This window comes from Amphiprion ocellaris, chromosome 8, assembly GCF_022539595.1.
Source record: "Amphiprion ocellaris isolate individual 3 ecotype Okinawa chromosome 8, ASM2253959v1, whole genome shotgun sequence".
Lineage (NCBI taxonomy): Eukaryota > Metazoa > Chordata > Actinopteri > Pomacentridae > Amphiprion > Amphiprion ocellaris.
This window is the reverse complement of record NC_072773.1, coordinates 30,980,871-30,996,017: the sequence shown is the minus strand read 5'-3', so window position 1 is coordinate 30,996,017 and position 15,147 is coordinate 30,980,871. Positions and strand designations below refer to the sequence as shown.

The following is a 15,147-nucleotide window of genomic DNA, read 5'->3' as shown; positions in this document are numbered from 1 at the left end:
CTGTCAGCTGTAATTCATATTTTTGCAATAGCAATGTGTAAGCATGTGAAAACAACGTGACAAAGCAAAAGAGGAAGTTTGTGGTGATGAACCTGCAGGGAATTTTAAACTTTCACCACCTCTTCCCTCTGTTTTTTTTTTGTTTTTTTTTTAAAGCTATATAGTGAGTTTGTTTAGCTGTCTGCCAGCAAATCTACTGTATTGGTTCCAGTAGTGGAGAGTAATTAAATACTTAAGAACTGCACTTCAATCCATTGAGATACTTGTACTCTATTTTATACTATTTAACACTGGCATTCCACTACATTTCAGAGGAGAATATTGTACTTTCTGCATTTATCTGACAGCTTTAGTTACTGGTTGCTTTGTAGATGAAGATTTTACACACTGGATAATATAACAACCCATTCTTAAATGTTTTGTTTCCCACCTTTTTGGCTTCTTATGTGTTGCAAAAAGCAGACAGGTTGAGATTTCAGAGTTAAAAAGCTAAAGCTATAGGTAAAAGCTCCACCAATTATTCATTTTTCCTTCTAAATTTCTCACATGGTTTCATGTCAGTGATCCAGGATCTCACCAAAAATGAAAGATTATAGAAAAAGCCCAGGAATAAAAGCAGTTTTAGAAAACACTTTCTTCTTCTTTGTCTTGTAAAACTTACAGGACACAAGACAAGTGCTGACTTGCAACATTATCTTATTATATCTTTTATCCTTCTTTAAATGTCCATCTTGTCAGGGTTTACAGTTATGCACCAAACACCAGGCATTCCCCATATGTGAAAACCAACTTAACAATAAAACTGTGATTCTGATTCCTAATAATATGCCAGAACTTTGTTTTTCTTCTGTCCTTTCTCGTCTTTCCTATCCCTGTATATAAGAATGTGTATAATGTAGTTCAAACTAGATTATTAATTAGGCAACACGCGATGTATAACAAAACCATTTATTTAGGTTGAAATGTCGTGCTAAATTACCAAACATGTTTGACAGTCAAAGCATGATCGTAACAATCCACATTTTGTTTTATTCATAAACTACGCTGATATCTAAACACAGAATTATAGCTCCACCCTTCCGAATGTATGCGCGCTCCCGCGGCAGGGGATACACTTTCTATCGGTAACTACTTTAGCACGACACCGGCACCGTTAAGAAAATAAACATTTACTTACCGAACTATCAGTCCTTTCAGTGTCTGCTGGTAGAATCAGCCGAAGGCAGAAAACTGGTTAAAACAAGCCAACGGGTAGAAAAACTATCTGTGGAAAATGTTCTGCTGCTCCACCGATTTAAAAAAAAAAAACAAACAAACAAAAAAAAAAACAATTATATCAGAGTTAATCCAAACGAGAACAGAGTTTACGGCGAATGAGCGTCTGGGCTACCTCCTCCATAGGACCTGTCAATCATTCCAGAGCAGACTGTCGGTCAAGTAACCCCGCCCCCTGGCTTCCCAAAACTTTAACACTCTATATAAAATTCAGTATTGATTTATTTTAAGATCGGCCACCTGATCTCTCGTTTTGACCATGAAAGCTAAGGGAAAAAAATCATGAGCCGTAGAAAAGCAGTCTATCAAATTTTAGTTTTTCCCGTGCGTGATGAATTGGGGTCTATAGAGCCAGAGCTTTTTGGAGCCAGGCCCTGGCGGACGGTGTGATATTGCAAGTTTTTGACACTTCCGGGTAGGATTCATTTTTGGAGCCACACGCTACGTCCATCTTTATATACAGTCTCTGCTCGCTCCTGGGAGACGCACTGGATCATAGCTCGAAACGCATCACAACCGGACCAGCATGCAACGCGGATAGACAATGAATGGGATGCGGGAAACTGCCAGATCTCGTGGACATGTAGCTTTAGATCCAGGTGGACACTTTTTATTGGACAGGCAGTGTAGAAAGCAGAGGGGGAGAAGTCTATCGTTTATATCCAGTCAATCAGAAAACATTGTCAATGCGCATACAGAGAGAGTCTTCTTCCTGAAGGGGGCGTGGACAACAGCAGCTCTGCTGTATTTAAAGCTAGAGAAGCTAAAAGGGCCTGTTTAGAACAAAGCTAAAACCGGGGGTTATACAGTCATGGTGAAAGGAACCATTGTTGTAGGATTTCAGCTTGAAAAACTGAAGGACATAGTCGGGGAATCATTGCATTTTTACTAATTAAATTCATTTGTTTAAAAAATGAGTACAAAACAGGACCTTTAAAAGGAATCTGATATGTCAGTGTTGTGTTGACAGCTTCTTTGTGCTGCCCTCAAGTGGGCAAATTCTTCACTTTCAGTTTTTTTCTTTAATAGAAGAAGTCATAACTTACTTTTTGCAGAAAAAACACAAATATCACAGAAATGCAGTAAAATTATTAACAAAAAAACATCTAGTGGAATCTAAATTCATATCTGAATATGACATAGTAACTGAATAAAAATTACTTATATGCTTGCAGGGTTTCTTTTGCGTGTTTTGCTTACATAAATATGTTTGTTTGTCAGTGGGGTCTTTGAAGCACATTCCTGTCAGAGCAGCAGACACGAGTCCACAGGGGAAAAGGAAAATGAGAGGTTTAGCAAGCAACAGGAAAAGCGCTATGAGAACACATTCCAGGCCGAGCAGAGCCTGTCCGGGACAATAAGGGGTGGGACAAAACTCTATACTAGTTTAAAAAATCTCGCAATCTTGCCTTTAAATCGCCAACAGAGACAACAAACAGCGTTCTTACTGACGGGGGCTGAAAGTGGAGCCGCCACTCGTGAACTTGTCGACGCGGAAGGAGGCTGATCCTGGTTCTGTTCGGCGGTTTATCAGCGCAGATTTGGACCGAGATGAGATAGACTCCAGCCGGCTGTGTGAGAGCCAAGATCCGGCCAGCTGCCAGATCCAGCTCATTCCCACTTCTACATTTTTCACTCCTCTTTTTTGTGCGTTTTAAGAAGTTTTATTTCTGAATCACACGAGGAAACAACTTTTTCAGAACCGTCGACGCAGGAAAGGATGTGAAGTCTGTCTGGATGAAACATCTGCAAACTGAGTTCTTAAAATGAGACCAGCTGTTTTTTTCATCACATTTTGCTTTTCTTTGAAATCACTTTGGCCACGGAGGAATACATGGAGCTGTCTTGATATGTGGCGTTTGGATCTCTCAAGTTGAAAAAAAAAGGCGGAGAAGCAGAAAACAGGTAATAAAACTCTTATTTTCTCTCTCTGTGTTGGTTTGGTATAAATCCTACATCTGTAAAGCTGTAACCTGTTGCACTGTTGGACACTAAAGTCACCTCTGACAGCACCATCACTGCTGCACACACGTGTTTCCAGATGTGAACAGGTGTCAAGTCAAGTCAAAGAACAATTACCAGCATTGAACTCACTTTAACACAAGATTTATGCAGCTTTGTTTTCTATTTTGATCGTCTTTTTTTTTACACCATCTCCTCTAATAAATGCTGTTTTCTAATTTATGTGATCATGTTAAACCACATTTATTGTGCTCATTTGCCTCAAGCTGCCAATCAGTGGTAATTAATACAATTATCCCACTCAAGTACTGCAAAATGCTGAGATATCTGTACTTTGAGTATTTCTGTTTCCACATTAGCTTACTAACATGTGGTTCACTACATTTCAAAGGCAAATATTAAAGTAGATTACTTTGAGAGTCCATTGATTAATTGATATCCATCTTTAGCACTAATATAATTCAGTCTGGTCAAGTTATAGCAGCAAGTTACCTTTAACATGAGGATTTTACACATGAAACTAATTACAATCTTGCAAATATGATTTTTATTGCTGGATGAAACTACCCAAAAGTATTAAAAGGTGTTAAAAATAGCTCTCCATCATTTAACTGTTGCAAAATTGTTAATCTACATTAAAATTGATACTGAAATTAAGTGTCATTCAGCTGCATAATGATAATTTTTACTTTATTTCCTCCCATTTGCTGATTTTTCTTCTGTACTTCTACCTGAATAAGATGTTTACGACTGGTGTATGACAATTTTAACGCAAACAGGATCTGAAAACTTATTTAACCACTGACTTCTGCTTTCGAAGGAGATTCTTCTCTGAGAATGTGTCAGGGTGAAAAGTTCTCATCTTTTGTTTGGTCTGCATCTTATATGCAGACTATCTGTTCTTATCACTATTTCTTCTTGCGCATCTGTCACACTCATCATATACAATTGTACACACACACATTTGGAAAGACATTTACCCCTTTTGACTGCAGGTCATATTAGAAGTCACGTGGGGTCCTTTAAGGTAGCTGCTGGTACAAGCTGTGCATCACCCAAACCTCATGTATTTCCTCTTCTTCTTTCTTTTTGGAAGCATTTTGTTTGCACAGCATGTCTGAGAAACAGGATATTTGTTTTGTCTTTTCCTAGACAAGCTTCCATTGTAGGTGCATGCATGTGAGAGCATGCAGACAACAACTGAGTCATAATCCCTGCCAAGCCTGTCTTTGAAATCAACAAACACACTGTCGCCGTAACCAGCAGACAGTCGCAATCCCTGGATAGCAGATTTAAAGTTTTTTACCAGTTATAGGTCATTTAAAATGTGATGTTGCCGTTTAAACCATGTGATAGAAGTCTTGATGGTAACGCTGCTTAAAATTACTTGCCAGAGACTGAGTTAAAAAGGCTTTTTTGGTGCAATGAGGCCCAGTGGAGGGGCTGCTGGAGACTGCTGTGCTGCGCCATGTGCCCACAATCCACCACTGTAACCACACAGTCATCCAGATGGAATGAGAGATCTGCCTCCCCGAGTCAAAGCTCTGTAGATGAGAGGAAGAGATGACAATGGATCTTTTCCCCTTGGGTCATGCGGGTGTAGCTATGGACAGAATGGAGACAAACAGGAGAGAGGAAGTCTGCCGGGGTATAAAATCAGGCTTCCTACGATGGAGGACGTGATTGCTGCTCTCTCATATGTCAGAAACCTTGTGGATGAGGAAAATGATAGCGAGAGAAGTGAGACACAGTTGGCTGTTCTCCGTTGAGACTAAGTGAATTCTGTGGGTGGAGACGTGTTTATGCTATTCTTCCTCTGGACCCACAGATTCACCACCATTGACATGCAGTCAGCACAAATCAGGAAGTGTTTTTTTTGCAGCTTGCTGTAAAATATGACTTGTGGTTTTTGCGTTTTAGAGTTCAACGCAGTGGGGTTGAGCTGTGACCCCAGATAGGGGAAGAGTTTAAAGATAGTTCTGGGAAATCTAACAGAGATGTCACATTTGATTTGACTCTGATAAACACAGGAAACTCTGTTCATAGCGTGCCAGCTATGTGTTCTTGACTTAAATGCACTTTAGCAATAATGAAATTGAAAGAACTAAAATCAATTAATATACAAACATTCACATTAAACGCCTTTTCTCAGCTGGTTTCTCTTCTATCATATTTGACATGACGACGGTAATGTGATGGCTTCCTGTAGTTTGTACTTAAATGAATCTACAGAGATGCATAAGACTGAAGGAGGATATCCGTAGTTTTGTGCTGACGTCTGCAAGTTGCACTGCCAGATGTTTGCAGTTTGAAGGTTGTTTGCACTTGAAGATGTAGGTTTGGATAGCTGTTCTTATAAGAATACTCAGTGATATGTAAGAGCAAGTAATGGACAATAACCATAAGGGGAAAAATTAAAAAGACTGTATTCAACATTAAAAAAAATAACTTTGTGCAAAAAATTCAATGTAAAGTGCAACTTAAAAGAGCATTTTCTATTTTAGTGACAGAATTATTGCACAAATATTGACCAAACTGTCAAAAATGAACACTGTTTAAGGAGGTTATCCTTCACATTGTGATTTCATTGGAGCCCCAGAGTCTTCCTCACCTGACCAACAGAAAACCTACCCAGGAATTAGTCTGATTCTTAGACCCTGTGAGCATTTACAACCCCATCTTCATTCCAAATCTGCACAAGATACGGCATCTAACCTTTGTTCTAAACCCGCCTCGTTTAAAGCCTATGGATTAACTTATTATGTACAATGCAAAAACACAAAAATACAGAAAGGCACATTCAATAACATTAAACTTTAAAAAATACTGCTTTGTTTTTTGTTTGAAGCAAAAGCAGTCTGTCTTTTGAAGTAGCACACGTCCACTTTAATTTAAAGATCATGTCAAAGCAGATCTGTGTGTACATGAGGTTTATATTTCTGTACAGGTGAACACAATTCAAAGTGATTGTGAGGTTAATTAGATATTGTGGTTAAGTATAGAACAGTTAAGTAACAAGTAGTATTCAGCTTTCATAGGAGAAGAGATTTTCACATTTTGAGGAAACTCTAATTTGAATCTGATTCATTATTTAGTTGGCAAGTTGTAGGAACAGACTGTCTAACTGGTGTGATTTTTAAAAAAAAAAAACTCTACTTGAGGTGTAAAGTATCGACTAACTGTATGACTCAATGATGATTCAGTTCAGTGCATGTCAATTTCTTTTCATTTAAAAAAAAAGACAAGATTTGTGAATGAGGTTTTGACTCAGTATCTCCATGAAATGAAAATGTGCAGTAATGCGAGTCGGACTATTCTTATTCCTTATGCAACAAAACGACCTGATGAGCATATATAACTGTAATATGAAAAAGTGTAAATGTTAACTTCACAAAATGCCAGAGCACAGCAGCATAGACTCTGTGAAATTGTTTCGTATTGCTTTTTCCTGAAGCCAGAGTCATTGCCTACGTTTAACTACTTGATCGGAGTGATGCGGTTGAAGGAAACTGGCGTTACTTAACAAATCCAAGGAATGATAATCATATCCTTTGTGTATGATTTTTAGGTTTTCCTGGATTTATTGAATCACTCAACTTTCTGTGAGAACAGAAAGAGTCCCTGCTTTCCACTGCACTGCAACTAAAACATCATCATCATTATTATTAATATTCTGAACATGATTTTTGGGATGAATAAATAAATTGTTTAATCTAGGTCTGTGTGATATGAGGAAAACTGTAATGTGCGATAACATTGTTTATTTTTTGTGATGGCGTCTTTCTGCATTGCATACGAATACTCATCCACATAAAAAGAACATTAATTTATATTAGAACCACAGGAAAGTAAAATTTAATTTCCTCATCTTGATCTTAATTTAACAAAAACTGCTCTTCGGCCACCATTCAGGTTAACCTGGTTATTTGCATCCATATTCACACCAGTTAATCTGATGTAACAGATCTAAGCTCACCTGGATGTCTGGTTAGTTGTCTAAAGTATGCTCTAGCAACAACAAAAAGCTGGCTTGTGCATGCCGGCCCTCCTTACTTGCGTGACTGTCAGCAGCGCAACTCTAAACAATGAGCAGACCTGAGTCTCGCCAGCCAGCCGGGTGGGGCCACTCAATGGCAGGAAGCATAGCCATCAATATTTACTCTGCAAGCGGGGCAGCCGAGGAGTTGACAGGCCTGGAGCCTGAGTAGCACAGCGCCACGCACAGTCTCAGCACACATACACAAACACTCTGGAGTGCTGTTCCAGCCTGCTTCCCCCAAAGCCCCCTTTTTCCCACCCAGTGCAATTACAACACAGGCAGACAGGCTGGGCCCTCTCACTGTTGTTTTTGACCTCATAGCTTCCTCCTCCTCCTCAGAGTCCGGACTTCAACTGCTGTTCAACTCCTCATAGACACTACTATTAAGTTTCCATCTGTAAATTTCATTCAAGTAGCAGTTTAAATGTCAGGGAAGTTGGTTTTATTTCCCATAACTCCTCTAATTAAATGTCAGTTTTTCATTATGACAGGTTCTAGTAAATAAACAGCAGTGATTGTATTATCAGCAACTGATTATATTTACTAATAATTTTGGTTGTTTTACAGAGATGGCAAGCTCTGCTCTGCTCACAGTGGTGCTCGCTGGAGTTTTTCTCTGGATTTCCGCTGTCCATGCAGGTGAGTTAATGTAGAAAATGTTCACTGTTGTCCGGAGAAGTCACTTTATTTCATTCAGTTAAACCTCCAGACTTTTCAGAGTACTTCTGATACTGAATCATGCAGTTCTAATATGATGAATACTGCAGAAGCCGCTGAGGATGTAGCTTTTAGCCCATAAACTGGACAGTTCAGTCCCAGTTTTCACCAGCATAAGTAGCTGTTTCCAGCAAACAAGTTCAGACAAGATGGATGTATATTACCTGTCTGACATGAAAAGGCAGTAAATGAGTTGCGGAGGAAGATTGTCAAATATTAGTTCAAGAGCGGGTGGATTGTAGTCTTTCTGCCTCTTAATTATCAAAAATTGCTTAAATATGGACTCAGAGTTCAGTGCATTCAGAGAAAGGACAACTAGCAGAACATGAGGATATATTCACTGAACTTGACAAAATGTACACTAAATTAAGATCTAATAGTCTGTCTTAAAGGTAGCTTTAAACTTTTTGATCCATTTTAAAACTTTGTCTCGCTTTTTGAAATGTGAAATGTTCTGTCTGCAAGTTCTTGTTGAGTTTTGCTTCAGAAGGTAATTTTATAAGAAAAGGTTTTTGTGGCTGTTCTTGGATGCACACTATGCATTGACAGTTTAAGTTTTATGCTATTGTCTGCATCCCATGAGTTCAGGTCAGTTCTAAAATACACGCTGGGCCTCAAATTTTCATTTTAATCTGTTAGAAATAAATGAAATCTTTAGTAGAATATAGCAGAGGCTTGTGAGTTGGGGGCGTTTATCATACAGAAAGTCCTGTAATCACTATGAACATCACATCTCTTCATTCAGTTATCCAGACATTTCATTGTCTGTAGTTTTATTTTTCTGTTTCTCTCATTCAGAGACAACATGGTCTTTATGATGTCTTTCCTGGTGAACCACACAACCTCTGTGTGATGTCTTGTGGCTGCCAGGAAATTGAGTTAGCATCTCTTTCTGTTACAACAAGGGTTTCCCCCTCAAAGAAACCAAGTATCGTTTATCACCTTATATGTCTGAAAAAGCTAAGGTAAAGGTGACGGGCTTGCTTTGCTTGTTCATTTCCCAGATCAGTCATCGCTAGTAGGTTTTATGACTTTACTCTCGGCAGGTCATGCTTTTTCAAATATACTGTTGTGACCGTGTCCTCTTATTTGTGTCCCTAACTTTCTGTCAACACTGTTTTTTATTTTTATTTTCTTGTGCTTTAGACACCATAGACGATGGGAAGCTGCTGTGTACATGTGTCAATGAGAAAGACACTTGTGACAATGGAACTTGCAGAGGAGACTTCTGTTTCTATACATGGGTGCGGGGCAGAGAGGAGTGGGGCTGTTTTAGCAGAGACAACTACAGAGAGCAGTGTTTTACCTCATTTGAGCGCTTCTATGTCTACTGCTGTCAAAAGGAGAAGTGCAACGCCTTCGCCACACCACCTCCCAACATTGGTCAGTACCCTAATCTTTGAGCATCACATCCATGAAAAACAAAGAACCAGTCTAGTATTGAGCCTCATGGTTCTCCCAACTGAGTGAATATCTTGTATTATTCTGTGCTGATAGGCAGTAACTTCCCTCTAGATAGTAACTGCTTCCCCCTTGTGGTCAGTTAGAGCAAATTGATACCGAATGACTTTCCGCTTTTGGACTGACGCTGCACTGAATGTTGTGTTCCTGCAGTTTCACCTTCATTAAGAAAGAGTGACTAAACTGAATGTTTGTTTATCCACAAGATGGACCGACAACAGCACCTCCATCACTCCCAGGTCCAGAAGTGTGGATCAGTCTGTCTTTGCTGCTCTTATTCGTCATCACCAGTGTGTGTGGTCTGGTGCTGTACCTGCGTTTCCGATGTGCACCTTGCAAACCGAAAGAGCCTGAAGACCGTGAGGCTCCTATGCTCAAAGTCCCCAGTGGAGATGACCCTACATATGGGGTAAGAGTTGTTTGATATGAGGCAAAACTTTACCAGAAGATGTTGGTGTTTTTGAGGGGTTTTTGCTTAGGTTTTATGTGCATGTCTGTATCTCTTTCTCCAGGATATCTTTGATGAGTTTTGTACTTCAGGAAGTGGGACAGGACTTCCATATCTGGTCCAAAGGACTATGGCCAGACAAATCTCACTTGTTGAGTGTGTTGGTGAGTCTTTTGTTTCACCATTGCTTCTCTTCATTGCAGTTTTTGTCGTTCTTTGCTGTTGTGTAATTGAGTCACTCTGTTTCCAGGTAAAGGCAGATATGGGGAGGTGTGGAGAGGAACATGGATGGGGGAGAGCGTAGCAGTCAAGATTTTCTCCTCTAGAGACGAGCAGTCCTGGTTCAGAGAGACAGAGATCTACAATACTGTACAGCTGCGACATGACAACATCCTGGGTATGGCAGTAGATTAAAATTCCTAAGGAATTGTTGTTGTGGTGCATTTGCTGCACAGAGAAAGATGTGATGTTTTTAAAAAAGTGTCAGACGAAAAACAACTTGTACTCTGGCTTTTAGGTTTCATAGCTTCTGACATGACATCCAAGAATTCTAGCACCCAGCTGTGGCTCGTCACCCACTTCCATGAGCTTGGTTCGCTGTATGATTTCCTGCAGTACAGCAGCTTGGAGCCAGAGAGCTGCTTGAGGATGTGCCTGTCTGTGGCCTGTGGACTGGTCCACCTCCACACCGAGATCGTCAGCTCCCAAGAAAAGCCAGCGATCGCCCACAGGGACCTGAAAAGCCGAAACATCCTGGTAAAGCGGAACGGGCAGTGCTGCATCGCTGATCTAGGTAAGGGAAGCGCTGAAGCAAAGACAGCGAATCACAAAGAATCCATCAGACCTGTAGTTGTCTTTTTACAACTTCTGATGACAGTTAGGATTAATGTGTTGAAACAAAACAGCTGTTTGTTGGTGATTTTAATAGTTTTCCTCTTGGTCAATTATGTTGAAGCTGGTAATGCGCCACAATCAAAAGGTCTGTGCCCACAGGTTTGGCTGTGATACACTCTCAGTCCCACGACTACCTGGATGTGGGTAACAACCCTCGTGTGGGGACCAAGCGATACATGGCCCCTGAGGTGCTGGACGAGACCATTCGTGTGGACATCTTTGAGTCCTATAAGCAAACTGACATCTGGGCTTTGGGCCTGGTCTTCTGGGAAATTACTCGCAGGACCATTGTCAATGGTAAGGAGGCAATAATCCACTGAAAACTGAGCCGTCAAGGTTGATTGCAGAGATATTTATGATCTCTTTTTCTTACTCAATTAAAATAAAGAAAGGAAATGGTACAGTGTATAAACTGTGCATCTGTGGATCTTTTAGAAATGAATGTTTCACCAATTCACACACATAGTGAAAATGTGTTTGGTCTGTCATGTCAGCCTGGGATTGGTAGACCATACATAAGAAGCAGTTACTCATGTCTCTCAGCAGTCCACTGTTTTTCTAGTCTGTGTCTGTCTCTGCTATCCTCTCTCATGATTAGCACTACAGTAATTATAAACAGTCTTATCTGGTGTCAGCACTCACTTGTACATAGTCCAGATACTCGTACACGCAATTTGTAGATTGAAGCACACATTCATGCACACAGACACACGCATGCATAAGCACGTATGCAGAAGGATACACATCCATGACTTTGTGTGTGTGTGTGTGTGTGTGTGTGTGTGTGTGTGTGTGTGCGCTTTGTGGCTCACCCAGCGGGACTTCCACATTTCCATCCCAGCATAGTCGCCAGGGAGTTGATATCTTTCCCCGCTCTCTTGTTTAGTCAAACATACTTTACCAAACTCCCACTGCACCCTATCTCAATCTCCAAGTATGCTATTTCAGGCCTTGCATGAAGAGAAATGTATGTTCTGGAAATGTATGAGTAGATAAAAACCACTAGAAGCAGTTCACTTTATCTATTCATGAGATTTTTCATGTGATAATTGGAGTTTCTCTGACAGCATTTGACATTGCTAGGTATTTTCCTGCAACAAACATTTTCTTTTAGGAGTTTTTCTTCTGCTTGACTGGAGAGAAAAAAATAAAGAAATGGCTGGGTTTTTGTGTGCTTTTTTTTTTCAGGGATTGTAGAAGAGTACCGCCCTCCCTTCTTTGACCTGGTGCCCTCAGATCCCAGCTTTGAGGAGATGAAGAAGGTGGTTTGTGTGGACCAGCAGAGGCCCAGTCTGCACAACAGACTCCACTCCCACCCTGTAGGCCATCTGATGACACAAACACACACACAAATGCAACTACTTTTGACAGATGTCTACACACATAATCACTTCTTCTCACCTTTAGCAAACATATGTTCTGCTGTCAAACAGATTTCCACAAAACAGAATCTATATATAGGAATTTTATTGTAAATTAATGATCTAATTTATTATTGTTGGTTTCTGATTAAATGATTCCTGAAAGATTTCTTCATCGGTTTCTGTCACAGAAACTGGCGATGAGACGATTGCAATTTTAATATCAACCAGATGGATTAAGAAAATGTCAGCTGTTCATATATTTTTACACACATCTCGCTCTATGATCCTGTGTGTTTTACAGTGAGTTTGGGGTTCTGGCAATTATATTCTCTCAAATCTCTGCACAGGTTGTCACGTCTTCCCACCTTTAGCAGCCACATGATCCTAATATCACACAGGAACACGTCACTACTGCGACGACCAGATGCTATTTTACATTTACACTTTCCTCTGTGTGTGCAGATCCTGTCGGCCATCGTAAAGCTCATGAAGGAGTGTTGGTACCAGAACCCATCGGCCCGCCTCACGGCCTTGCGGGTGAGGAAGACTCTTTCCAAACTGGACCAGGACAGTGACTTCAGCATCGAGAAACTCAAGCGGGACATATTATAGACAGAGCACCGGCATGAAACAGGGACACGAGACTGAAACCACCAGAAGGGATTTGGCACCACATTCCAACAGCATGGCGAGGTGCATATCATTAGCATATTTTGAGACAATGACTCACACAGTAACTGCATTATATTAAAACCACATGACTTTGAGCAGGAGCGTCTAGACTCTTGCCCCCACGGCTATGTTTTTTTTTTTTTTAAAGCTAATTTTCATCTGCCATGTTTCTGGCACTTCTTAGCAAGAGGTCCCAGAAAAGTATTTTTCTTTTTGCTTCATTAAGCTAAGAAACTTTTAGGTCAGACATTTCTACAGCAGAGTCATTATCACAATTCACATAGGCAGGTTTTCGCCACACATGGGGCTTGGCTCTCTTTCAGTGTTATTATTTTAATCTCCATTGTTGCAACAGAATGAAAAATCGAGAATGGCACAATTACTCCTCCTCTTATCAAGAGGAGTAATGATATACAGTATGATGTATGGACTTGCCATAATGGCCAAAGCCATAAACAACCACAGCAAGCATGAAGAATGGTTGTCTTTATTTTATAATACTGGAAACATACCAAAGCACATTACCTGCTCTGTAAGCATATTTAACTTAAGTAAAATCTATTACCTGCACATAGTTTGAGCTATTTAGTTGTACATATTCTAACAGCATTGAGGCTGTTGTATCATCATTGGATTTATTGTAAATATATTTCAAAAGGGATATTATTTTTTACTTTTCAGAAATGAGACACGTTTTATATACTTTTTTTTAATCACACAGCTTTTCAGAATTTTTTTTTTTTACATTTCTGTCGACCAAAAAAACATACCATCACAGTTACTATGGGTAAATGAATGCACAAACAGACATGTAGTGTTGTATATCTTGAATAAAGGATTGTATTTTTTAAGCACCTGTGCTGTTTTTGTGGCAATAATGTTTGCGATTCTCTTTTTGACCAGTAGAGGTCATCAGATAATAGACAAATAAGAATCCTTGTAGCTGCAGTAGTGCTGCTTCCTCAGGGAGATTTATGGTGTGAGCATTGTACAAGTGTCTTTTCATTTGCGCTGCATCATTTTAAAACTATTTTAAAAAGATAAGAAAGTCAAGGCCAATATTTTGTCAAACACGTCATCAGTTAAGGAGGAGTTTATTGTTTTGCACAACCTTTATATGGATATTTGAACAGTGGTAACAGCTTACAGGACTCCAGCAAAAAATGCAACATATTGTAACATCTTCACATGGATTTTCTCTCAGTCACATACTGAGCTGCTAAGCTGAAAATATAAAGAGCAGAATGTAAAACGAACCTAACTGACTGGGGACTTGAAGGATTACACACCGAAAATATTGTCTAACACATTTGCTTGTGTTATGTTCTGATGTAATATTCTTTGGACACTGCAGATACTAAAATATATTTTAATGATGTCATCATAAAGAAAGAATACAAATAATTAGTCTAATGCAATTCAAAATTAATTTTAGACTCTGTTTAAAAAGGTAAGAAAATCTGATAATTCAGAAAAACACAATACCTGTTGTCAGCATTAAAACTAGCATTTTTGTTTCATCTGTAGATGAATAAAACAGCAACACAGCAGCTAATCGGTTTTCAGATTTATCTCAAATCTTGCTTTTCTGTTGTCTCGTTAAAATACTGTTTTACAAATGACTTGGTGAGAAACTGAGGTCAAACTGAGGCATAAAAGCAATGTTTGAGTGTCCAAAAAGAATTCAAATTGGCTCAAAAAATTTGCACCAATTGAAGTTGCCGAGTGGTTGGTAAAAATAAAGGAATCTGCTCTGTCCACTTTGCTCAATATCAGCACACCAGTGTTTTCTTTCTGTATCCGTCCTGCTTTCTCTTCCTTTATCTGTTTGTGTGTGTGTGTGTGTGTGTGTGTGTGTGTGTGTGTGTGTGTGTGTGTGCGTGCGTGCGTGTGTGTGTTGCCTGTCTGACTGGTTGTTGAACAAACTCCAGAGAGATAATACTCCCTCAAAGTCCCAGTCTGTCTGGTCAGTCAGATGAAGAGCTGGTTATTTTTAACACTGCAGGAGGTTGTTCAAGTATCACAGAGGCCAAACTCCCGGTCTGTAAGTGCAGAAGCCCATCTCACTCCTCCCTCTGTTTAACTCCACTGTGGATTCTTTGTCACAGTGGGATTATTCCCAGTGTCTCTGCAGGGACGGAGGGATTTGTTCAGCGGACGACATGCACCGAAGAAATGTGGAGATAAATTGGACAGGGCCGATAATGGAAAGATATAAAGCCACAGAGGAGACTATGCAGACACAATTAGGCTTGGGGAGAGATCAGTGAGTGCTAGCAAGAGGACAGGTGATAAAAGCACCACAGATAAAGTCC

General features: G+C 39.8%; 1 protein-coding gene across 1 annotated transcript; it reads left to right on the top strand.

Moving 5' to 3' along the window:
- Positions 1-2,589: 2,589 nt before the first annotated feature.
- acvrl1 (activin A receptor like type 1) lies at positions 2,590-13,686 on the top strand. The gene is made up of 10 exons (XM_023283663.3): positions 2,590-3,180; positions 7,844-7,915; positions 9,140-9,376; positions 9,661-9,863; positions 9,967-10,066; positions 10,153-10,299; positions 10,420-10,695; positions 10,896-11,093; positions 11,985-12,115; positions 12,623-13,686. The coding sequence occupies exons 2-10, from the start codon at positions 7,846-7,848 to the stop codon at positions 12,770-12,772; spliced, it is 1,512 nt and encodes a 503-aa protein (XP_023139431.2). The 5' UTR covers positions 2,590-3,180; positions 7,844-7,845; the 3' UTR covers positions 12,773-13,686.
- The last annotated feature ends 1,461 nt before the right edge of the window (positions 13,687-15,147 follow it).